At 45.3% G+C, this 23,765-nt stretch overlaps 2 protein-coding genes across 2 annotated transcripts in view; one reads left to right on the forward strand and one right to left on the reverse strand.

The window, feature by feature from the left end:
* Positions 1 to 6,454: 6,454 nt before the first annotated feature.
* Positions 6,455 to 12,308, reverse strand: CHTF8 (chromosome transmission fidelity factor 8). The gene is made up of 3 exons (XM_073605580.1): positions 12,211 to 12,308; positions 11,827 to 11,941; positions 6,455 to 7,268 (listed from the first exon to the last, which is right to left on the reverse strand). Exons 1-3 carry the CDS (start codon positions 12,231 to 12,233, stop codon positions 7,047 to 7,049), a joined length of 360 nt encoding a protein of 119 aa, XP_073461681.1. The 5' UTR covers positions 12,234 to 12,308; the 3' UTR covers positions 6,455 to 7,046.
* Positions 12,261 to 23,765, forward strand: part of UTP4 (UTP4 small subunit processome component) — a 31,495-nt gene continuing 19,990 nt past the window's right edge. The window contains exons 1-5 of the mRNA XM_073605578.1: positions 12,261 to 12,356; positions 14,617 to 14,777; positions 17,243 to 17,434; positions 20,872 to 20,956; positions 21,039 to 21,128. Coding sequence (XP_073461679.1) covers positions 14,619 to 14,777; positions 17,243 to 17,434; positions 20,872 to 20,956; positions 21,039 to 21,128 — 526 coding nt within the window. The 5' untranslated portion in view covers positions 12,261 to 12,356; positions 14,617 to 14,618. The remainder of the gene's footprint in view (positions 12,357 to 14,616; positions 14,778 to 17,242; positions 17,435 to 20,871; positions 20,957 to 21,038; positions 21,129 to 23,765) is intronic.

Consider the following 23,765-nt stretch of genomic DNA (forward strand, 5'->3'; position numbering starts at 1 on the left):
AGGTGTTTTCTGCCCTGTGTATACGTAAGTCAAAAGTATTGCCCCTCTAATCCATCTGGGAATGGAACTTTTAGGAGCTTTATTCCACTATTTGGGATGCTGAACAGAACAAGTAGATGACCAGATATTCTAAAGTACTTAGTTAATTCTAAATAGCTCACACATCACCTTCTGACAGCTAGACAATTGAACTAATCGCTTATTTCTTTCCTGGAGAATTACAGAAGGTTGGAAGTATCACCCTCTGAGGACTATGAAAAGTTGAAGTCATTTTAGATATATATAGTATCAACAAAAAAAGGGCTCCTTACAAAATAGAGCTGAAGTGATAGCCAGCAGGAAAGTATGTTGAAAATAGATAAGCAAGCAAGGAATCAAGCAAGCAATGGGGTTAAAAAAGTCTCTCAGTGAGAGCATTCAGAACCAGCATGTAGTCCCATGGTGCAATCGTTTTAGTGATTCTTGGGATATAACGTTCTCTAGCCATCTGGAACCTTTTAAAAGATCCTCTGCCAACTTGAATTCAACATACATTGACAAGGCTGCCACCTGCACTTTGGGTGCTAAGAGATAAACGTTTATCAACTGGTTCCTGGGGGAAATCACACATCAGGAATAGAACAGTTGAGCCCGTTACATTTCTTTCATCAGGTAAAAAAAAATCATCCAAACTAGAATAAATGTTCCTTGTGGTGAATTTATGGCTACCGAGGATAGTTTCAAGCACTTTATTAGAACACCCTACGTTTCTAAGAATACACCTTTGAGCCTATAAATCACATGTGGCAACCCGAATCGGGCCCGCCAGGCCTTGTCATATGACCCTCGCAGCAGCTTCCGGCCGCCTTGTCCTGCTTTCATCCTCTGTTTCCCCTGTCACAGAACATATTGTCTTGGCGCGGCCTTTCTGTGTAGCGGAGTGCATGTAGCGGTACATGACAGCTCCGGTCGTTGGTGTGCTCCATTCCATCCAGCGCACTCTTGAACTCTGCACATTGCGCACCCCTGAACCCCGCATTCTGTAGATAATGCACTTCTGAACCCTGCACACAACCAGACCTTTGAGAGCAACCATACTGCTGATTTGGCCTCTGCTGAATATGAGTTTGACACCTCTGCTCTAAACTATCTAATAGAGCCAGATGGTCTGGCAGAATCCAAGGACAGACAGAGAGACATGAGAGTTGAAAATGAACTCCTCCACCAGTGGGATGATTGAGAATGGGGGAAAAGCATAAACTAGTTTGAAGTCCCACCTCTGCATCAGGGCATCTGTTTCAAGAGCTGTGGGTTCCCTTTCTACAGAAAAGCATCTGTCAACTTTTTTGTTCTTGGTGAAAACAAAAACATCCACACCCGGGGCTCCCCATCTGTCTACTATTTCCTATATTACTTCATTTTCAGTCTAAGCTTGGCTGAGACAGTCTGCTAGAACAATGAGAGAGCCTGTGATGTGTACCGCCAATAGAGAATTCACATGCAATTTCCCCCTTGAGAGAAGCTCCTTAGCTAGTGTTAAGGAGGAGTGGGACCTTGTTACCCTCTTGACTTGTGGATATAAGAGCCTGTAATTGCATTGTCTGACAGCACTTGCGCATCTTTTCCTTTGAAGGCAATGCCTTTCCTACTGCTAAATGCTCTTTGAAATTGGAGGATTGGTCTACAAATTCTGGACCTCAAGTTCCCTGAGACTGCAAACCATCTCTATGGGCCCCCCATCCCCAGGTTTTGTCATCCGAGATTATCCTGCATAAAGAAGTCTGAGCCCAGACAAGCCCCCTCATCAGGTTTAAAGGATTCTCCCACTAGATGAGATCCTGAGGAACCCCTGTCTGGTAGGGAGTGCTGACTCCAGTTCCTCCATTCTAACAAAAAATACTATACTGTACGAGGATGCAGCTGGGCCCATAGCATGCCTGGGATGGAAGCTGTCATCAGGCCCAATGTTCTCATGAGTTGCCTGAGAAAGACTCGTAAGAGCTGACTGATCTCTTTCACAGAGGAAATAATCTTTAGCACTTTTGTAATCATTCTAAACTTCCCTGAAGGTTTCCTGACTAGAGAGGCATGGGAGTAAAACCTCAATGTCCTGGTCCCTTGGAACTTTCTTTTAGCTGAACAGAAATGTCTTTCTAAATGATGGGATGGAGGACCTACAAATTCTAGCCTTCTCTTGTATTCTGCAGTACAAATGGGCTGCTGGAAATCTTTTCTCACTGACTGTGAAAAAAAGAGAGCCTTCCTCCCACCCCTGGCGTCACTTTATTTTCATAAGGGGTTCAGGAGTATTGAACAAAATGCCTTCCTTTCCTTTATTTATTTCAAAGGACCCTCTCATCTTTGTTCCTTGGCCATTATTGATACCGGCCTGAGATGTTCTGTTGCGCACGAAAAGGCTTCTTTCCACAAAACCTCTTAAGTCTAGGTGGAAACTTCTTACCCTTTTCAGAAGAATGGGTTAGAACAGGCTCCAGGCCTGTAACAAAAAGTGAGTTTCCTATCAAAGGGATTCCAAAAAGCTTCATTTTGGAGATTATATCGCCATCTCATGTCTTAATCCATAACAACCTATTAGCCAAATAAAAAAGGGATGAAGCTCCAGCAGTAAATTTACAGTGTAACTAAAGGCAATTTTTTTTAAATTTTAGTTTTGGATAAAGTGGGGAAGGCTAAGAACACCTGTCAGATTTTATTGCTGTCTGTGTTGTTCCCTTTAGGGAGATTCACCGTTTACTATTTTCATTGAAAGTAAAAGAAAATCCCAAATTTTGGGTTGTCCCCAGAACAGGCATCCAACTAAGGACATTTATACAGTCGTTTTTCCTCAAAATTAAAGAGAGAACATGGTTTCCAAATCCTTGACATAAAAAGCTTTAATTCCATGATTTAAGAATGAAATCTTTAAAGTGGTTGGAAACCTCTGACGTGAAATATGAACAAAGCATATCCCTCTATAGTGCTTTACTTGTCTCAATCCAGAGCACTAAGTGTCATTATTGTCTCCTGCCTCTTTCTCCTGTTATCTTTAGGAGTCACTTCTGATGTGTTTTCCTGACAACAATAAGGTGACAGAGGAGGGAGCTCTAGCACACAGCCTGTGATTGACAGTCTTAGCTCTGTTCCAGTGTGCTGTTCGAAGGGGGTGTGTCCCTTCCCTTTAATCAGCTCCCTACCCTCTGCTTTCTGAAAGCTCAGATAAACTGTATAAACTCTGGACTATGAATGGCTGTAGAGAAGAGAAGACTTTAGATAGACAGGTACAATTTATATAGGAGGATTTGTTTAATCTCTGGATATCACCTGATGCCAGTACCTTCACTGGGTATATGTAAGGGTTTACCACCACTTTAAGTAATTGATGGACAGGAAAAGATGGCTGATGAGCCTCAATCTGTTCTGAGGTGTGAATAGCTTTAGGAAGCTTAGTCTCATCTACAGGAATCTAATCCCTAGTTTCATGGCGTCTGGATCAACCGCCTCTACTCCGGAACAAGTTTCAATCTCTGAGGAAAGAGCTGAAGTCTTAGATCTAAAAAGGTAGACCTCATTTCTTATACACATAGCGCTCATTAATTATCTCATTATGGAGACTGATTCTGTACTTGCTAAATGCATTTCTCTATACTAAGGCCAGCCATACACGGTTCAAATCTGAACCGGCCGAGATTCGAACCGTTAATGGGCAGGCTGAATGTACCAATCAACTTGGGTACAACCAGCCTGCCAGATCCTCTTGTAATTATAATCACGGTCTTCTCCTGGCGGGAACAGCTTGACCCGCCCACCCCCGCCGGGAGAAGACAATGGCCCAGCCGGAGGGATTTCCCTGTCAGCACTTTCTGTGTTGATGGGGGAAATCATGCAAATTTCTTTCCTGCAACCCGTGGTTGCAGGAAAGAAATTTTCACCGTGTATGGGCTGCCTAAGCTGATAAATTGTACATTACATTATTGTTCAGATAGAACAATCTATTCCAGGAAGTGGTGCATGTAGCACTTTCCAAAGTGGATTAAGGATGGCTGCTAATTTGTGATCTCGGCCAATGGACACTGATCATACAACAAACTCGTTTTGCAGTCTAGGCCAAATCCTTTAATTTTGTCTTTATAATTAATTATAAGTAAGACACTGACAAACAATGCCACAAAACCATAAGCTGGGTACACATGGGCCGAAAATGGTCGGTTCGCCAAGAACCAGCCGACTTTTGGGCCCATGTGTACAGCTCCTCATCCAGTCGAACGAGCATGCTTGAAAACAAAGCAACCAATCAGTCAATGGCACAACACACAGATGTGTTTGTACAGCAATCTGTAATAGCAACAGCTCAGCGGGGGAGATCACCGCACTAACAACAGATGTGTTAGTACGATAAGCTGCAAGTTTTTTTTTCGGGTTGACGAAAAAAGGACTTACCACATGTACCCAGCCTTAGACAACGGTTATGCAGAAATAAAACTGTACACAGAAGGTCAATTCTTGAAAGACGCTAAAAGTAGTCATGTCTGCTTTTATGAAATTTCTGTGGCGCCAATTGCCTTACTCTACGCTGCCTCTGCAAAAACATCGCCGCTGAAGACGTCTATGACGAAACGCGTACGGCATCGCTACGCAAACGTGACTTTCGGGAACTAGAGCTAGAGGTGGAACGCAGCTGGAGCTCATGCTGCTTACCCATAGCTCGGGCTCCTCGCACTAGCCATCAGATAGTTGTCTTTGTGTGAAAAAGCACCTATGCTGTATGGACTCTGTCTTCTGTCTGTTTTTTACTATATTATATATTTTTTTTTTTTTTATTAATTTTTAAACTTTTAATAAATGGATTTTTTTGGATACTACACTATGGGAGCCAATCTCTCTTTTCCATGAGGAACATAATTATCTATACCTGCCACTGTCTGGAAATCCAAAGGTTGCCTGAGTGACTGCAGATGCTGGAACCTGTGAACACCGGTCTATACTGAAGAATTACATGCGTATTACCCCTGCAGGGGTTATAGGAGCTGGTGAGTGGGGACCTATGAGGGGGAGCACGCAAGTCACCTGTCAAGAATTGTGAGCACTAAAAGTCACCAGCAACAATCTATTAAAGCACGAACAATTATTTAGATGCATTTATGCATTTTTTGCAACTGATACGATTTTTTTTGCTGTTTTTTGGTGCGATTTTTTTGGGGTAAATTTTTCTGGTACGCTCAATTTAACGATTTTGGTACACCATTGCTCTTGGAAAACGTATATGCTTAATTAGCTTCTGGTGCCTGGACTTTATATACTGTGTACACATAGAGGTTCATTTATGATTAATTCTGGATTTATATAATCATGTTTGGATTTATTATTTAGTTGTATTTCACATTATCACTGGTATATTTTGCAATCACTGGTTTAATATAAATTACTCACCTTGCTGGTGGGAATTAGACCCCCGTGCGGGCATAACCTCTCAAGGTTGGGGTGAGAGCTGTGTCTGCATATAGGTGGATCTTTATATTCGCTTACCCCTACAGGTAGGGTAAAGGTGGTTTATTACATCACCGTGATTTAACCACTCCTGGATTTGGTTTAGCCACTAAAGAGTGACTTGTTAGATCACTCTTTGGCACACAGGTAGCGCCATTAACCCTTTTTTGTTTATTTTTACAGCCGGAGATCGTTCTGATCTTTGATTACAGACACACCCGTTTGGGGCCCTTCCCAATTTACTAGCATGCAGCAACAGCCCTGAAGAAGGGGGAGTCTACTGGCCACCAGGCAATCCCCCCCAACCCTGGTACTTTTAGGCTCTGTTTCCACTACTGCAAGCTGTTATGCGACTGTGCAATGCAATAGTGGAAACCTAGCCTTACACTCTATATCCCACAAGGTTGCATTACTAAGTTGGGGGCTTTTCTTTTTATATTGGCAGTCTTGGAGATGTCTTCCCTGCGCTCTCTGTTATGTCTATACTTGCCCAAATTAGAACCTGTTGTCTTCTATGTGCTCTGATATTGTGTTACCAGCATTCCTACATAATTGTATCTTGCATTACTATTGTCTTGGTCTGCATAATGCAACTTATGGTTAAATAAAGGAATTGCAAAAACAAAACAAAAGGGAGAGTCTGTTCCCACCCGAAATGCATTGGCTTGATTTCAAACTCACCTGCCAACTTGCATTTACTGGATACCGAGCCGCCTTTCTACCTACCTTTCCAAGTTCACATGCAGAAATAACCTTAAGGCTGTTCCTAGAGGCAGCAGCCCAGACCCCCCCATAAAGGGCTCACAGCCACTTCCTTTAATGGGAAGGGAATTCTTCTAACCTGCTCACGATAACACCCAACAACCAATGAACGATCGAGTCAGTCCAGTGTGATTTCCAACCCCCAACTTCATGGAATACAGGGAAAGGTGTAAATGACAACTGAATGTAATAATGTTCTTTATATAAATAAAAAAAAAAAAATGACATCTTACAGACATAGAGAGAAAAAAAAAAAAAAAAACAATTTTAAGATACAAAAAAAAAAAAAAAAATATAATAGAGAAATTGTCCAAACGGGTGGCTTGCTGAACTTTTCCAACTCTCGCCAAGTGTCCTCCAAACTGGGCTTGATGATGAAATGCTCCAGACCAATGTTTCTCAACTGCAGTCCTCAAGTACCCCCAAACAGGTCATGTTTTCAGGATTTCCCTCAGATGAAACGGCTGTGGGAATTACTAAGGCAGTGAAACTGATCAAATCACCCGTGCAAAATAATGGGAAGCCTGAAAACATGACCCGTTGGGGTACCTTGAGGACTGGAGTTGAGAAACATTACGCCAGACAATGCCGTCCCAAACCATCGATGACCTAACTTCACTGGGTGTAGTTTGCACATCTAACACTGGATGAGCAGACAGACACCAGATATTCTTCCATAAAGTTACCTATAGGAACATAGGCTAAAGGTTTCATTGGAACACAACGGGACTCTGCAGATAAGCTGCAGATTCTGGATAGGTGACATCAGACTGGGTGATCTGATAAGGTTTGGCTGCTTCTGTAGAGACCATTTTTTTTTCTCACACCTTCTTGGGAACATTAGTGATGATAGGCTTTGGCCTCGTCTTAAAAATAATCTTTTTCTTAATAAGTGCGGTCACGGTGTATTTGGTCTCCACAGCAGCATGTTCAGCTTCCTCCTCTGAGACGTTGTTACTCTTCACTAGAACAGCAAAGGGCTTCTCTAAACGTGCGATCTTCCCATAGAGGATGTGATGTCCAATAATGAGAAGGGGGACACCCTGGTGACAAAGCACACAAAGCCACAATTATTCCCCAAGATATGCAACCCAATCAGTGATTTAAATCAACCAATAATAGCAATCTAGAGATGCACCGAATGGAAAATGTGGTGCCGAAACCAAAACTGGAGTTTTTTTTTTTAATATATATTTTTATATATAATTGTATTATATTCGACTTTTTAATTAATAATGTGAATTTATTGTCGGCCATTATTAGCACCTTTAGCACAAGAAAAATGCATCCCTTTAGATTCTATGTATGTCTTCACACTGGTCCGTTGTGCTTCTGTTGTGGTGTTAAAAACCTTGCTTGCTGCATTTTTTGTGCATCAAAAATGCACCTCCCTGTTGAAATGCATTGAAAATGCAGCAAAAAAACGCATTGATAACGCACCCGTGTTACCTTTTTGATGCGGTTTTTGAGTCACATAACCGATGAAAAACACACCATAAGCACAGTAAAATTGAGACAAAATCGTGCGCATTTTAGGCTGATATGTTTCGGCCACCGAAATTTTGCATCTGTATAACAGACGCAAACATTAAAGAGTAACTCCACATTTGTTGAGGAAAAAAAACATTCACCCCCCCGGGAGATCTATGTACATTGCAGTAATTTTAACAAACTTTGTTGCAGATTCCTACCTTTTGTTATTCTGAATAAATAGCTCTTTGTTTCTCTATGTCCATGTGAGGAGTGGTTTTAGAATTATGAATCAGCTGCTGCACTTGCAGGGTTCTAGCGAGGAATGTTGCAGGGTCTGCATCCCTTTAGACATGTTTTACCTTTGGGAGTATCTCACCAAAAATGACATTTTCGTTGCAGGGGATGCCCAAAATCTGAATTGTATCTTAGTGTAGACTTCTGGGAAAATCAGTGAGCCAATCACACAAGCAAGAAATGACATTTCTGGGGGGGGGGGGCGTTACATCCCCCAACTGTGCACAGAAGGTTTTCAGGTTGCCATATTGCATTCAATTTTACATGACACTGACAGATCATATTCCATTGAGGCAGCTTCATGCCGCGTACACACAAGCTGACTTTTCCACCGGCTTCGTCGTGGGTTTCATCGGACCTGCAGCGGACTTTTTCGGTTGAAAATCTGACGGACTTTAGATTTGGAACATGTTTCAAATCTTTGTGTCGGAACTCCGCCGGACCCAGTTCCTATCAAAAAATCCGCTTGTCTGTATGCTAGTCCGACCAACGAAAACCGACGCTAGGGCAGCTATTGGTTACTGGCTATGAACTTCTTTGTTTTAGTCCGGTGTATATCATCACGTACAAATCCGTCTGACTTTGGTGTGATCGTGTGTAGGCAAGTCCGTTCGTTGGGAAAGTCCTTTGGAAGTCCGCTGAAAGTCCGTTGGACCAATCCGGTCGAAAAGTCCGCTCGTGTGTACGGGGCATTAGAGTTCACAGATTATTAATGCATGTGTTGCGAGGTAGAGGTAAGACTCTATTATAAAATTGTAGGCTCAACAAAAGGGAGGAAATCAAAGCAAAGCTATTTTACATTGTGAACACTGAAAGAAACAAGAACTGGCAGGAAAAGTCATTTTGCACATACAAATGTATTTTTTATATTTTTCCCATAAAACCAGACAGGGCCGGACTGGCCTACCGGGATACCGGGAGATTTCCCGGTAGGCTGCCTGAGTTGCGGCTGCAGTGCTCCCCTCCTGCTCCTGTGTGTCACGGAGCTGGCTGGATCTGTGTTCGGCGGCCGCGCTGTAACACGGTCCCGCCCCCCTAGACCGGCTTGTGTGATAGTGGATAGAATCAGTGTTCCGCCTATCACACGAGCCGGTCTAGGGGGGCGGGACCATGTTACAGCGCGGCCGCCGAACACAGATCCAGCCAGCTCCGTGACACACAGGAGCAGGAGAGAGGGATCCAGTAGATGCCCGCCCGTACAGTCCGCCCTGTGTGCCTGTATAGGAGGATCGGCGGGGGGGCGCATATAGAGGAAATGAGCTTTCTATATTCCTCCATGCAGCCGCTGAATACTTGCAGGAGGGAGAGGAGGAGAATCAAGTATTCAGCGGCTGCATGGAGGAATATAGAAAGCTCATTTCCTCTATATGCGCCCCCCCGCCGATCCTCCTATCCAACTTCTTTTACTGACCCCCCCAGTTCTCTTTGTGCTCCCTGGCTCCCCCCCATGCTCTCCTCCCCTCACCACACTCTCCAGCCCCCCCCTCACAGTTCTCTCCACCCGTGTTTTTTCTGCCCCCCCTGCTCTCCAGCTCTCCCCATCCTACTCTAGCCACTATCTCAGTGCTCTTCACTCCCCCAGTGCTCTCCACCCATGTTCTTTCTTCCCCCCCCAGTGCTCTTCAGCTCTCCCCATCACTCTCCAGCCCCCACCCCAGTGCTCTCCAGCCACCCATTCTCCGCACCCCTGTTTTCGGTCCCCCCTGGTGCTCTCAAGCTCCACCCATCGCTCTCCAGCCCCCCCCCCCGTGCTCTTTGCCCCCCGTGCTCTCCACCCCTGTTTTTTTTGGCTCCCCCTCCAGTGCTCTCAAGCTTCCCCCCCAGCACTCTCCTCTCCCCACCCCTGTACTCTCCACTCCCCCCTGCATTTTGCCCCCACCCATGTGCTCTCCAACCCCCGCCAGTGCTCTCCAGTCCCCCGTGCTTTCCACCCCTGTTCTTTCTGGACCCCACTGGTGCTTTCAAGCTCCCCCCCATTGCTATCCACTCCCCCCTGCTCTTTGTACCCCCCAGTGCTCTCCACCCCTGTTTTCCTGCCCCTCCCCCACTGGTGCTTTCAAGCTCCCCCCATTGCTCTCCACTCCCCCCTGCTCTTTGTATCCCCCAGTGCTCTCCACCCCTGTTTTTCTGCCCCTCCCCCAGTGCTCTTCGCCACCCCACACTCTTAGCCCCCACAGTGCTCTCCACCTCTGTTCTTTTTGGACCCCCAGTGCTCTCAAGTGTCTCCCCCCCAGCGCCCTCCGCTCCCCATCCCTGTGATCTCCACTCCCCCCTGCTCTTTGCCCCCACCCATGTGCTCTCCAACCCCGCCAGTACTCTCTGCTCCCCCTTCTTTCCAGCTCCCACCCAGTGCTCTCCACTTCCCCAGGACCAGGGGACAGGCTGACTGGGGCCGGAAAATGAGGATGGCTAAAGGTGCAGGTGGCCAGGGACCACTCCATCTCACAGCAAACAGATCCTCTGGAAGGAGGACTGTCCCCATCCAAAACGAGAACAGACCCTGCCTGCTGTTGGCCATCATGGATATCCTGCTGGCATGCAAGTTACCGTACCGAGCATCAACAACACACCTTCCCACAGACAGGGACTGCTGACTGGGCCATGGGGCACAGGAGGGGCTGCAATGATGGGCACAGTGAAGCTGCATTCCTGGGCACAGTGAGACTGCATTCACTGGCACAGTGAGACTGCATTTGATGGGCACAGTGAGGCTGCATTGATGGGCACAGTGAGGCTGCATTGATGGGCACAGTGAGGCTGCATTGATGGGCACAGTGAGGCTGCATTGATGGGCACAGTGAGGCTGCATTGATGGGCACAGTGAGGCTGCATTGATGGGCACAGTGAGGCTGCATTTGATTGGTACTGATGAGGCTGCATTTGATGGGCTCTGGTGAGGCTGCATTTGATGGGCACTGGTGAGGCTGCATTGAGCTCCTGTATCATGTCTGCAGTCTCTGACCATCTCCTGTATCATGTCTGCAGTCTCTGACCATCTCCTGTATCATGTCTGCAGTCTCTGAGGGAGTCTGCAGAGGACTCAAGAGTGGGAGCACCGCCGGGACGGTGCACCTGAGAGGAGGTCAGTGACAGCACCGCTAGGCCAGTCTGAAGGGGGGGGTCACTGATGTAAGGGGGGAGTGAATATGATAATGTAAGGGGCACCGATATAAAGCACAGCCTTATATCAGTAACCCACCCCCCCTTACCTTAGTGTATTCTTTCTGTGGAAAGGTGGCTCCCCCCCACGTTCTGAGTTCCTGGGGTCCCCCTTGATGATTGATCACTTACCACTTTTAACTGGAATTTGCTTTTATTTATATATATATATATATATATATATATATATATAAAGCCCTATGTGATTTCATATCTGTCTTATCTATATATAATACACTCTTCAAATGTGCATTTTATGGTTTTCCCTTTCATGAACAAGAAATCAATGACGTTATGCTGTTGCGGTGGTATAATAATGCTGTGGGGCTGGTATGAAATTTTTTCCAGGGCTGGATGTTATTCCCAGTCCGGCCCTGCAGGTGGTGCGGAGGTCGGGGTGCAGAGGTCAGGGTTCGGTGGTCGGGGTTCAGAGGTCAGGGTACGGTGGCCGGGATGCAGAAGTCGGGGTTCGGAGTGCAGTGGTCAGGGGGCAGTGGTCGGGGTTCAGGAGGTCAGGAGGCGGTGCTCGGGAGAGCAGAGGTCAGGGGGTGGGGGGCAGTGGTCAGGGTGCGGTGGTCGGGGGGTCAGGGTGCGGTGGTTGGAAGGTCAGAGGTCAGGGTTCAGGTCTCAGAGGTCAGGGTTCAGGTCGCAGAGGTCAGGGTTCAGGTCGCTCACCTCCTTGGTGAAGTGAAGGTCCCCCATCAGTTTCCCGGTCAGTCCATCTTCTCTCCGGGACTCGATCTCCCCCTGGAGCTCCATCAGCATCCACTCCCCCGGATCTCCGCCGTCTCTGGAGGAGAAGGACACAGATCACACACCGTCCCATCTACAATGACCTCCTCTGGACTCTCCTCCAGTCTCAGCACCTCATTGGGGACCATTCTGTCCCTGTTCTGCTCTCACACACAGCGCCCCCCTCCGGTCAGACCCCAATTCCTCTATCAGTGTGCTCTATGTTGTGTTATAGGAGGAAATGTCACAGAACCCCCTCCCCTCCCCCTTGAGTGCTGTGACCGGAGAGAATCCCGGGCTGTATCCATGTTCAGCTCTTCTTCTCACCTGGACACCACAATCTGCACCATCCCGCCACCTCCGGATCCGAATCCGCCGCTTCTCCGCTCCGGGGGCGGGGCTTCTCATGACGTCTTTCCGCTTCCGGGTTCAGGGAGCCTCCACGTGAAAGAAGAGGAGCAACGTGAGAACCGGTTAGTGTACAAAAGAGAGGGACCGGGGGGGGGGGACTGGACTGTGTGTTACCGATCACCGACAGCAACCAGACATATCCAGCACTGAGATCAGCCTCCATTGGTGTCATACATGTCCAGCACTGAGATCAGTCTGCATTGGTGTCATACATGTCCAGCACTGAGATCAGCCTCCATTGGTGTCAGGCATGTCCAGCACTGAGATCAGTCTGCATTGGTGTCAGGCATGTCCAGTACTGAGAGGCTGCATTGGTGTCAGGCATGTCCAGTACTGAGATCAGGCTGCATTGGTGTCAGGCATGTCCAGTACTGAGAGGCTGCATTGGTGTCAGGCATGTCCAGTACTGAGATCAGGCTGCATTGGTGTCAGGCATGTCCAGCACTGAGATCAGGCTGCATTGGTGTCATACATATCCAGCACTGAGATCAGCCTGCATTGGTGTCATACATATCCAGCACTGAGATCAGCCTGCATTGGTGTCATACATGTCCAGCACTGAGATCAGGCTGCATTGGTGTCAGGCATGTCCAGCACTGAGATCAGGCTGCATTGTTGTCATACACATCCAGCACTGAGATCAGGCTGCATTGGTGTCAGGCATGTCCAGCACTGAGATCAGGCTGCATTGGTGTCATACATGTCCAGCACTGAGATCAGGCTGCATTGGTGTCATACATATCCAGCACTGAGATCAGGCTGCATTGGTGTCAGGCATGTCCAGCACTGAGATCAGGCTGCATTGGTGTCAGGCATGTCCAGCACTGAGATCAGGCTGCATTGGTGTCATACATATCCAGCACTGAGATCAGGCTGCATTGGTGTCATACATATCCAGCACTGAGATCGGGCTGCATTGGTGTCATACATATCCAGCACTGAGATCAGGCTGCATTGGTGTCATACATATCCAGCACTGAGATCAGGCTGCATTGGTGTCATACATATCCAGCACTGAGATCAGGCTGCATTGGTGTCATACATATCCAGCACTGAGATCAGGCTGCATTGGTGTCAGGCATGTCCAGCACTGAGATCAGGCTGCATTGGTGTCATACATGTCCAGCACTGAGATCAGGCTGCATTGGTGTCATACATGTCCAGCACTGAGATCAGGCTGCATTGGTGTCATACATATCCAGCACTGAGATCAGGCTGCATTGGTGTCAGGCATGTCCAGCACTGAGATCAGGCTGCATTGGTGTCAGGCATGTCCAGCACTGAGATCAGGCTGCATTGGTGTCATACATATCCAGCACTGAGATCAGGCTGCATTGGTGTCATACATATCCAGCACTGAGATCAGGCTGCATTGGTGTCAGGCATGTCCAGCACTGAGATCAGGCTGCATTGGTGTCAGGCATGTCCAGCACTGAGATCAGGCTGCATTGGTGTCATACATGTCCAGCACTGAGATCAGGCTGCATTGGTGTCATACATGTCCAGCACTGAGATCAGGCTGCATTGGTGTCATACATGTCCAGCACTGAGATCAGGCTGCAGACAGATGCAGAGGTACTTGGTGTGGGTTTAGGTAAAACAAAGTAGATTTCTGGACCTGATTTGTGAAGCATTATGACCACAAGTGCCTGTTTATGTTACTGTTTGCAGTCAATCACTGTCTCTCTCTGTGCTGAAACATGATGCTGATTGGATGTTGTGGACATCACTTTCAGCCATGACATTTTTGATATTGAGAAAGATGGAAATTATACTTTTATCAGGCAGATTTCACTCATTGTGTTTCCAGGTCTTTATATAAATATAAAAAAGGAGGAGGTGATGGGGTACAGAGGAGGGGGACGGAGGGCAGAGGAGGTGATGGGGTACAGAGGAGGGGGACGGAGTACAGAGGAGGTGATGGGGTACAGAGGAGGGGGACGGAGGGCAGAGGAGGTGATGGGGTACAGAGGAGGGGGACGGAGGGCAGAGGAGGTGATTGGGTACAGAGGAGGGGGATGGAGGGCAGAGGAGGGGGACAGAGGGCAGAGGAGGTGATTGGGTACAGAGGAGGGGGACGGAGGGCAGAGGAGGTGATGGGGTACAGAGGAGGGGGACGGAGTACAGAGGAGGTGATGGGGTACAGAGGAGGGGGACGGAGGGCAGAGGAGGTGATGGGGTGCCCTATCAAGAGAATATCTGAAAGTGAACCTTCTGACAGGTTGCTCTGTACAACAACCTACATGCTACATTCCCACTACGCCTTATACAGAGAGCCAAATCTGCACAGATTACTAATCTTGATATTTGTTTGCTATTTAGGAATGGGGGAGTTTACGGTTCACCGCGTGCGGTTCTTCGACTATGTTCCATCCGGTGTGCGATGCATTTCATACTCTGAACAGACAGGTCGGCTCGCTGTGGCTCGCAATGACGGGTCTGTGGAAGTGTACAACTTTCCTGCCAACTACTACCAGGAAAAGGTATGGATTTACTAATTATATTTAATTCCTTCCTGCCGCCTCTTTCCGAATCTTTAAGAGGTTTTAAATGCCAGGAGGTGGAGGTGGACATTCTGATCATGTAACTGCTCTGATTGGCAGTCACAGCTGTCTTATTATCGGAAAGCTCCCCATCATAAGTATTCATCATGAGCTATCTGGTACCTACTGGTTACTGTACTGGAAGCACACTCTCAACACAGTAGTGTAGTTACATAGTTAGGTTGAAAAAAGTCCATGTAGTTCAACCAATAAAAGGGAAAAAAAAAATCATACAATCTTATATACGCAATCCTATACTCACAGTTGATCCAGAGGAAGGAGGGAAAAAAAAACCCAGCAAAGCATGATTCAATTTACTGCAGCAGGAGCATGAGGGGCATGCCCTCGATGACATCATATTTGACGAAACATGTAGGGCAGAGTTAGTCTGAAGTTACCACACTATCTGAGATTGTATACAAGTGGACTTTATCCTGGGAACCATTGTTTTAAATGCTGACTTTTAACTGGATTGATGTAAGTGTTTAGCAGCTTGTTTTCAAAATAATGGTTAATAGAGTTTTACACTATGTGGATCCCTTTCTCTCCCTTATTGGTCACGTTTTGAGGATTATTAGAGATTTGCTTGGTCAGCCATGACACCACCTTTTCTGGTCCAACCACTGATGGATGTGATCTGAGTTCTGGGTTATAACCTAATGCCTGTCTAGACTCTTATAATGTGGAGTCTAAGGATCTGGTAAACATACACCTTACTTATTATCACGGTGGAGGTGTACTTGGAGGAATTTCATCCAAACATCCACTTTCTTTGGACACTGTTTCAAGGACTCTTCTTATTGGCTCCTCACTATTCACACTTTTTGATCACCATATGAACTATTATATTATTTATTTAGCACATCAATTGTTTTATTTTTTTGCTGGGTTTTTTTGCTTCCTCTTGATCAACTGTGGGTATAGGATTGTGTATATGGGATTTGTATGATTTTTTTTTTTTTTTTGTCTCCCTTTTTATTGTTTTATTTTTAACCAGACTAACTATATTCATACGGCCAGCAGGAAGTAGTTAAAGTGTATCTAAATCCAAAACCGAAAATGTAATATATTAGCCTCCCTTCATACCTGAGCTTTTTGCACCTAAACCTACACGTGACAATGCTCGGTGATGGGAATCCCATTCTTTTCAATACAGACTGGTCACAGTCCTGCGCTCAGTCGTGTGAATCTCAGTAAGATACATTAAAGGGACTGTAAAGGGAAATAAAAAACAAAACAAAACAAACATATCATACCTGCTCTGTGTAATGGGTTTGCACAGAGCAGCCCAATCCTCCTCTTCTTGGATTCCCTTGCTGGCGCTCCTGGTTCCCCCCCTACTGCTGAGTGCCCCCATAGTAAGCCACTTCCTATGGGGGCACTTATGCAGGCTCACTCCCAAGCCACGCTGTGTGTGTCCATGGACACACAGTGTGGCTCTGCCCCGCCCCTGCTCACTTCCCACTGACTGTTATTGACAGCAGCAGGAGCCAATGGCTCTTGCTGCTGCTCCTGAGCCAGTGAGGAGAGAGAGAGCAGTGATGTTGTACACATCGCTGAAACGAGATTGGGCTCAGTATAAGACTTCAATGGAAGTACCATTAAAAATGCAACACAAGAGTTTTTTTGCATATGTTTTTGTGTCTGAACAGCAGTTCTCCTTTGCTCTCCTCCCACCCAGGAACTTGCATACATGGTGCACAATTGTTTGAAAAACACAGAAAGGAAAAAAAAGTGTATACTGTATGCAGGCAAAAATGGCAAAGTCTGTAGAAGTGTAAATGTAAACGCAGCATTGCAGCTTACCAATCTTTCGATGTGGTGGCTATTTTTCCACTTTTCTTTCACTTTGTGATCCTTTGAAGAATGCACTTCCTGTGCTAGGGGCGGCTACACTTATTTAACCACTGCATCTGTGGAGGTAATCATGGTTTTTGCACAGGCTGAACTTTAAACACGCATGTTATTGTTCATCTCAATTACATGGTGGATTGATGTGATAGAAACATAGGGAGCAAAAGTGTTGTACTGACACTGGCCAATTACTCTAGTGAATAGAGGAGCGGAAAACCTTCCACTTGACCCACAATGAGTGACAGCGCTGTCATCCTACCAAGTGTTCTCTGCAATTTCTAAATAAAATATAAATCACCAGTTCAGAGTGAAGTATTTATAGTGATTTCTTGGATGTTGGTAAACAGGAGCTAGCGCTCTAGATTAACTTCATAGTGCTGGTATAACTGTAGGCGTCTTATTTAATGAAAGACCCCAGACACATCTTTAAAAACCACGATTTAAAAGAAACCTTCACCGATACACCATGGAGGCTGCCATTCGTCTTTAATCGAGTGCTATTGTGATCTTGGTGTTTATGTCACATTTTTTTTTTCTTCCTTGCTATACAGGTCATTCCTGGTGATGAGAAGAGATCCACAGAGTCTATATGTTGGGTGTCCGGCGATCGACTCTTCTCTGTGGGTCTGAATGGAGAGATCATCGAATACGATCTGGAGAGACTGTGCGTCAAATATTCTGTGAATGGATTTGGAGGCCCCTTATGGAGCATCGTACCAAGTCCTTGTGGATCTCAGCTTGCCGTAAGTCCCGGGACTTGCCTTTCTTAGTACATACCCGTAATCCTTTGCAGGAGCCGTATGTTCCCTTAGAAGCTGCGATGCACTGCTCCTTGAGTAATGAAGATATTTTAAAAAGAATACAGCAGATTTCAAAAATTTTATTTTGTCACCTTGCTCATTCAGGGAATAGTGATCAGAGCCAGGATAAGGGGTGGGTAGGAGGGGCTGCTGCCCTGGACGCAATGGTTTATTTCAGGGATTGGGGCGACCTGACTCTAACGGGGGAGGGGGGGGTGCAGTTTGGCATCTTTGCCACCTTCGGACACAGCTGATCAGTTGCCCTTTACCATGTGATCAGCTGCGTCCAATCACAGCTGATCACATGTAAACAAACTTGCCGGTTATTGAAGAGCCAGTAACCGGCAAGCGTGACGGGACGTTTACACTGATAACCAGGGCACTGATTATCAGTATCCTGAAAATCAGTGAAGCCTCATCAGCGCACATCCGTGAAGGAGAAGTATTACTTATTTGCAAAATTTCATAACCGAAACGAAGAAAACTTTTATTTTATTTATTTTTTTCAAAGTTTTTTGTCTTTTTTCCTTTTGTTTAGCATGACTGCGCAATTGTCATTCAAAGTGCCACAGCACTGAAAGCTGGAAACTGGCCTTGGGGTGAAAATGCCCGGTATTTAAGTAGCTAAAGTATTTAGACTAGGGTTGCACTGATACCCCCCTTTTTTTTTTTATTATTGGTGAGTACAAGTACCGATACTTTATGGTGTGATTTGAGCCCATACAAAATGAACGGACTCAAATTGCACTGTAAAGAATCGCATGCGATTTGTATAGGTAGGCGGTGCTATTCCTGTCTTGAGTTTCATGTGGTTTCGACGACCGCTCATGTGTGAATCCAGGCTTTGTTCTAGTGATTTCAGCCTGGATTCACACAGGAGCAGTGCGGAAAACTGCATGTGATTTCGGACAGGAATCGCACCGCCTACCTGTTCAAGTCACATGCGATTCTTTACATTGCGATTTGAGCCTATTGTATGGTTTCAAATCTCACTGCAAAATATTGGTTTCGGGTATCGGAGCATTTTCACAAGTATGAGTACTCGTGAAAATACTCGCTATCGGCGCATCCCTAATTTGGATCATATTGTTTTTTTATCTTCTTGATGATTGTTTCCGTATGAGAACAAAATGAACAAATAAACACTGAATATATCTAAAGTGTTTAGTTCTGGCCCCCACATGCTGAGGGATAGCGGACGAGGTAGATCAGCAGCACACAAAGTTCATTTATGGTCGTTGCATATCTCTTTGCTAAAGTTTAAAGCCCAAAGTGAAAAAGGGAAATACCTCGCTGTGGCTCTGAATACTAAATAGCAGCCAGTACAGCAAAAGACGATTGCAAACAAATGATAACAGATTTAAAGTGGTTGTACACCCTGTAAACCACTTTTACCTACAGGTAAGCCTATATTAAGGCTTACCTGTAGGTGCTGGAAATATCTCCTAAACCGCCGCGGTTTAGGAGATATTTACAATAAAGCCGTGCGCCGATGTCTACGGCACATGCGCACTTTAGAAAGGGCAGATCGTGCCGTTTCTAATAGGGGTCATGCCGTGACTGATGGCTCCCGCGACTCCGGCCAGTCCCCGATGCATAGTAGCCCATTATGCTTTACCTTTCCAGGGAAATAAAGAGGAAGTAAAACCCATCAGGGCTTACTTCCTCTTTAAATGTGCAGCGCTAATAAGAACAGTCACTAAATAATAAGAGACCGTATAGGTGATAACTAAATAGGTTATATACACATATATTAACACATGTGAAAATATGAATATACAGTGAAGTGTAAAAAGAGTAAATATATAAAAATATATATAACATTTTTTATAACATAAATAAGTCCACAGGTGAAGACTAGGTGTTTAACCACTTCAATACCAGGCACTTATACACCTTCCTGCCCAGACCAATGTTCAGCTTTCAGTGCTGTCGCAGTTTGAATGACAATTGCGCGGTCATCCAATACTGTACCCAAACTAAATTTTTATCATTTTGTTCCCACAAATAGAGCTTTCTTTTGGTGGTATTTGATCACCTCTGCGGTTTTTATTTTTTTGCTAAACAAATAAAAAAAGACCGAAAATTTTGAAAAAAATAAAAGTTTTGCTTTTGTTTCTGTTAAAACATTTTGTAAATAAGTAAGTTTTCTCTTTCACTGATGGGCACTAATAAGGCGGCATTGACAGGCACTGATATGGCGGCACCGATGAGGTGGCACCAATGAGCGGGCACTGATGATGGGCATTGATAGGCGGCACTGGGCACTCATGGGTGGCACTGATAGACGACACTGATAGACGACACTGATGGGCATTGAAAGGCTGCAAAGATGGGTTCTTATGGGTAGCACTGATGGGCACTGATAGGCGGCACTGCTGGGCACTGATACGTGGCACTGATGGGCACTGACACGCGGCACTGATATGAGGCACTGATAAGCATCCCTGGTGGCACTGGCAGTGGTAGGCATTGTGAGTGGGCACTGATTGGCAGCTGCCCAGCCATTGATTGGCAGCTGCCTGGGCACAGATTAGTATTCCCCTGGGGGTCTAGGGGGCATACCTGGTGGTAAAGTGTGGATGGCTTCCCTGGTGGTCCTGGGCGGCTTCCCTGGTGGTCCTGGGCGGCTTCCCTGGTGGTCCTGGGCGGGATCCCGAGGGGGGGCTGTGCTGATAAACAATCAGCACAGACCCCCCCCCTGTCAGGAGAGCAGCCGATCGGCTCTCCTCTACTCGTGTCTGTCAGACGCGAGTGAGGAAAAGCCCATCACCGGCTTTTTCTATTGACATCATGATCAGCTGTGATTGGACACGGCTGATCACGTGGTAAAGAGTCTCCGTCAGAGACTCTTTACCTAGATCGGTGTTGCGGGGTGTCAGACTGACACCCCGCAACAACAATCGTCGCATTGCGCGCCCCCAGGGAATTTCATATGATGCCCAGTCAGGACATTGAAACCACTTTGCCGCCGTCATTCTGCTATATGGCGGGCGGCAAGTGGTAAATTAGTCCCGGCAGTTGAATAGCATCCTTAGGACAGGTGAGGAGAATAAGTATGGGAGATAACCACCACCAGCAATGAGAAGGCTTACCAAAATGATTGGACTCAAAAGGGCATACGCCCGATGAGTGGTCAATGCTTGTGGTGAAAACACACCAATGGATTGGAACATCCACGTCTGCAACATCGGGCTTGAGTGGGATATAATTGCACCTTCCTTCAACTGGTTCACAGCAACAATGACCCTATAGATGGGTCATCTCTAAGTTTAAAGCCCAGACTAGATAGTTTCATGTTTTTGGGTCAATATTCCTCTTAAAGTCATTAATTCATTCCTCTGAGAGCCATCAATGATCTGTTCCTCTTCTTATGTCAGGTGGGATGTGATGACGGCTCCGTGAAGCTGTTCACCATTACACCAGAACACATTGTGTTTGAGAAGAGCTTGGATCGACAGAAAGGTGATTGACAGATGGATGTTCTTCATGATGGAGCTGGATTTAGACTGACTTGTGATCTAACGTCTTTTATTTCTTCCCACAGAGCGTATTCTGTGCCTCGCTTGGCATCCTTCAGGTTCCCATATTGTTGCTGGTTCCATCAACATGATTAAAGTGTTCAGCGTCTCATCAGGTGGGGAACCCAGGAGCCAATTCTATTAGCTTTTTGGTTTTCTAATCTGGTCTATTACCATTCTAGGGAAGTGCTGATTGTTTGCTGTGGTCAGTGCTTCTTTTGGAGCTTCCTGGGGTCCATAATGGCTCCTTCACTCATGTCAGCGGATAATGGCTTTTCCAAACTTTCAGCATACCTGTTCTGTCTGCTGCCTTGCATGTCCTGGCAGTTGACTCTTTTAACCACTTGACCTACGGAAGATTTACCCCCTTCACGACCAGGCCATTTTTTTTGCGCTACGGCACTGCGTTATTTTAGCTGAAAGTTGCGCGGTCATGCCACACTGTACCCAAATAAAATTGATGTCCTTTATTTCCCACAAATAGAGCTTTCTTTTGGTGGTATTTGATCACTTATGCATTTTTTTTATTTATTTTTTTTGCTCTATAAACAAAATAAGCCTGACACTATCGCTACTATTACTAGTATAAAAATAAATAATTCAAATTTCCAGTAAACCAATCAATATATGCTTATTGTGATATTTAAAAAAAAAAGTAGCAGAATACATATTGTCCTAAATTTATGAAAAACATAGAATTTTTTATTGGATAGGTTTTATACCGAAAAGTAAAAAAAAAATGTTTTTTTCTTTTCAAAATTGTCAGTCTTTTTTTGTGTATAGAACAAAAAATAAAAACCACAGAGGTGATCAAATGCCACCAAAAGAAAGTCCTATTTGTGGGAAAAATAAATGATATTTACGTTATTTGGGTACAGTATTGCATGACCGCACAATTGTCCGTTAAAGTAACGCAGTGTCGTATTGCAGGAAATGGCCTGGTCATGAAGTAAATCTTCCAGAGGTCAAGTGGTTAAGATAATATTTGTTTTTTATCTTTTTTTAATTTTGGACTGAACGTGGAAGGGTTAAATCATAATGTAATTTTTTCTTTGCTGTCTTTGAGTCCCAGCTGGGGAGATTCACCCCTCTGTTTGTCCTGGTCACCAAGTGAGGGATAATCCAAAATTTTAGCGTTGTCACCAGAACAAGAGGTGATGGTAAATCATCGGTGACAAAAGCCTACCAAACTGGAAGTGAAGGAAAATCTCTCCAGCGGAACGAAGACTTAAAAAAAACAACCTGGATTGGGGTTTTACCACTTCCTACTCTTTCCAAAACTATAATTGAAAAGTTTTGACACTTTATGAAGGCTTCTCTCTCCTCTTAGACTTATTACATGGGCTCTTATTGTTGGTGAAGTACGATAATGGTATACAAAGGTAAAGAACAGCCTGTTCTAGGCTACTCTGGTATCCCATAGACATTTGGTAAAGTCGGCCATACGTGGATCAAAATTAGGCCAGTTCTGCAGACCAGCCTATTTTTAGCCATGTATGTGGATGAATGAAAAAATACATCATGTATGGCTTGCCTAAGTCATGTCAAGTTATCACAACCTTTGTAGAATGCATGTAATATTTGCCAGGTCTACTTAAACCACCAGCATCCATTTAGCATATCCACTTGAACACCAGAAGATTTACTCCCTTTCATGACCAGGCCATTTTTTACGATACAGCACTGCTTTACTTTAACCACTTCAGCCCCGGAAGGATTTACCCCCTTAATGACCAGGCCATTTTTTGCAATACGGCACTGTGTCGCTTTGACTGACAATTGCGTGGTCGTGCGACATTGTACCCAAACAAAAAATGTATGTCCCTTTTTTTTTTTTCCGACAAATAGAGCTTTCTTTCGGTGGTATTTGATCACCCCTGCGGTTTTTATTGTTTGTGCTATAAACATAAAAAGACCGACAATTTTGAAAAAAAAAAAAAAAAACAATATTTTTTACTTTTTGCTGTAATGTGTATCCAAAAAAAAAAACAAAACACATTTTTTCATCAGTTTAGGCCAATATGTATTTGTCTACATATTTTTGGTGAAAAAAAAAATCGCAAAAGTTATAGCGTCTACAAAATAGGGGATATTTTTATGGCATTTCTATTTTATTATTTTAATTTTTTTTACTACTAATGGCGGCAATCTGTTTTCCAGTGGGACTGCAACATTGCGGCGGACAGATCGGACATTTTGGCACTTTTTTTTGGGACCACTGACATTTATACAGCGATCAGAGTTAAAAATAGCCACTGATTACTGTATAAATGTCACTGGCAGGGAAGGGGTTAACACTAGGGGGCGATCAAGGGGTTAAGTGTGTCCTAGGGAGGTGTTTCTAACTGTGTGGGGAGGGAACTGACAAGTAGAGAGACATCTCTGTTCCTGATCACTAAGAACAGCCAATCTTTCCTTTCCCTGACAGAACGAGGATCTGTCTGTTTACATTGATAGATCATCCTTTCTGTCTCTCTCTGGAGCGATCGCGGGTGCCCGGCGGACATCGCCGGCGACGCGCATCGGCTCCTTCGTCATGTGGCGCTCGCCTGCTAAGCCTATTTAAAGGGCCACTGTACAGCTACGGCGATTTGCCCAGGAGAGCCAACCTGCCGCCGTATAACGACAGCGGCTTGTAGGCTAGAGGTTAACTGACAATTGCACGGTCATGCAACACTGTCCAAAAATTAAATGTATGCCCCCCCCCCCCCCACAAATAGAGCTTTCTTTTGGTGGTATTTGATCACCTCTGA

The sequence above is a fragment of the Aquarana catesbeiana genome, linkage group LG11, assembly GCF_042186555.1.
Source record: "Aquarana catesbeiana isolate 2022-GZ linkage group LG11, ASM4218655v1, whole genome shotgun sequence".
Taxonomy (NCBI): Eukaryota; Metazoa; Chordata; class Amphibia; order Anura; family Ranidae; genus Aquarana; species Aquarana catesbeiana.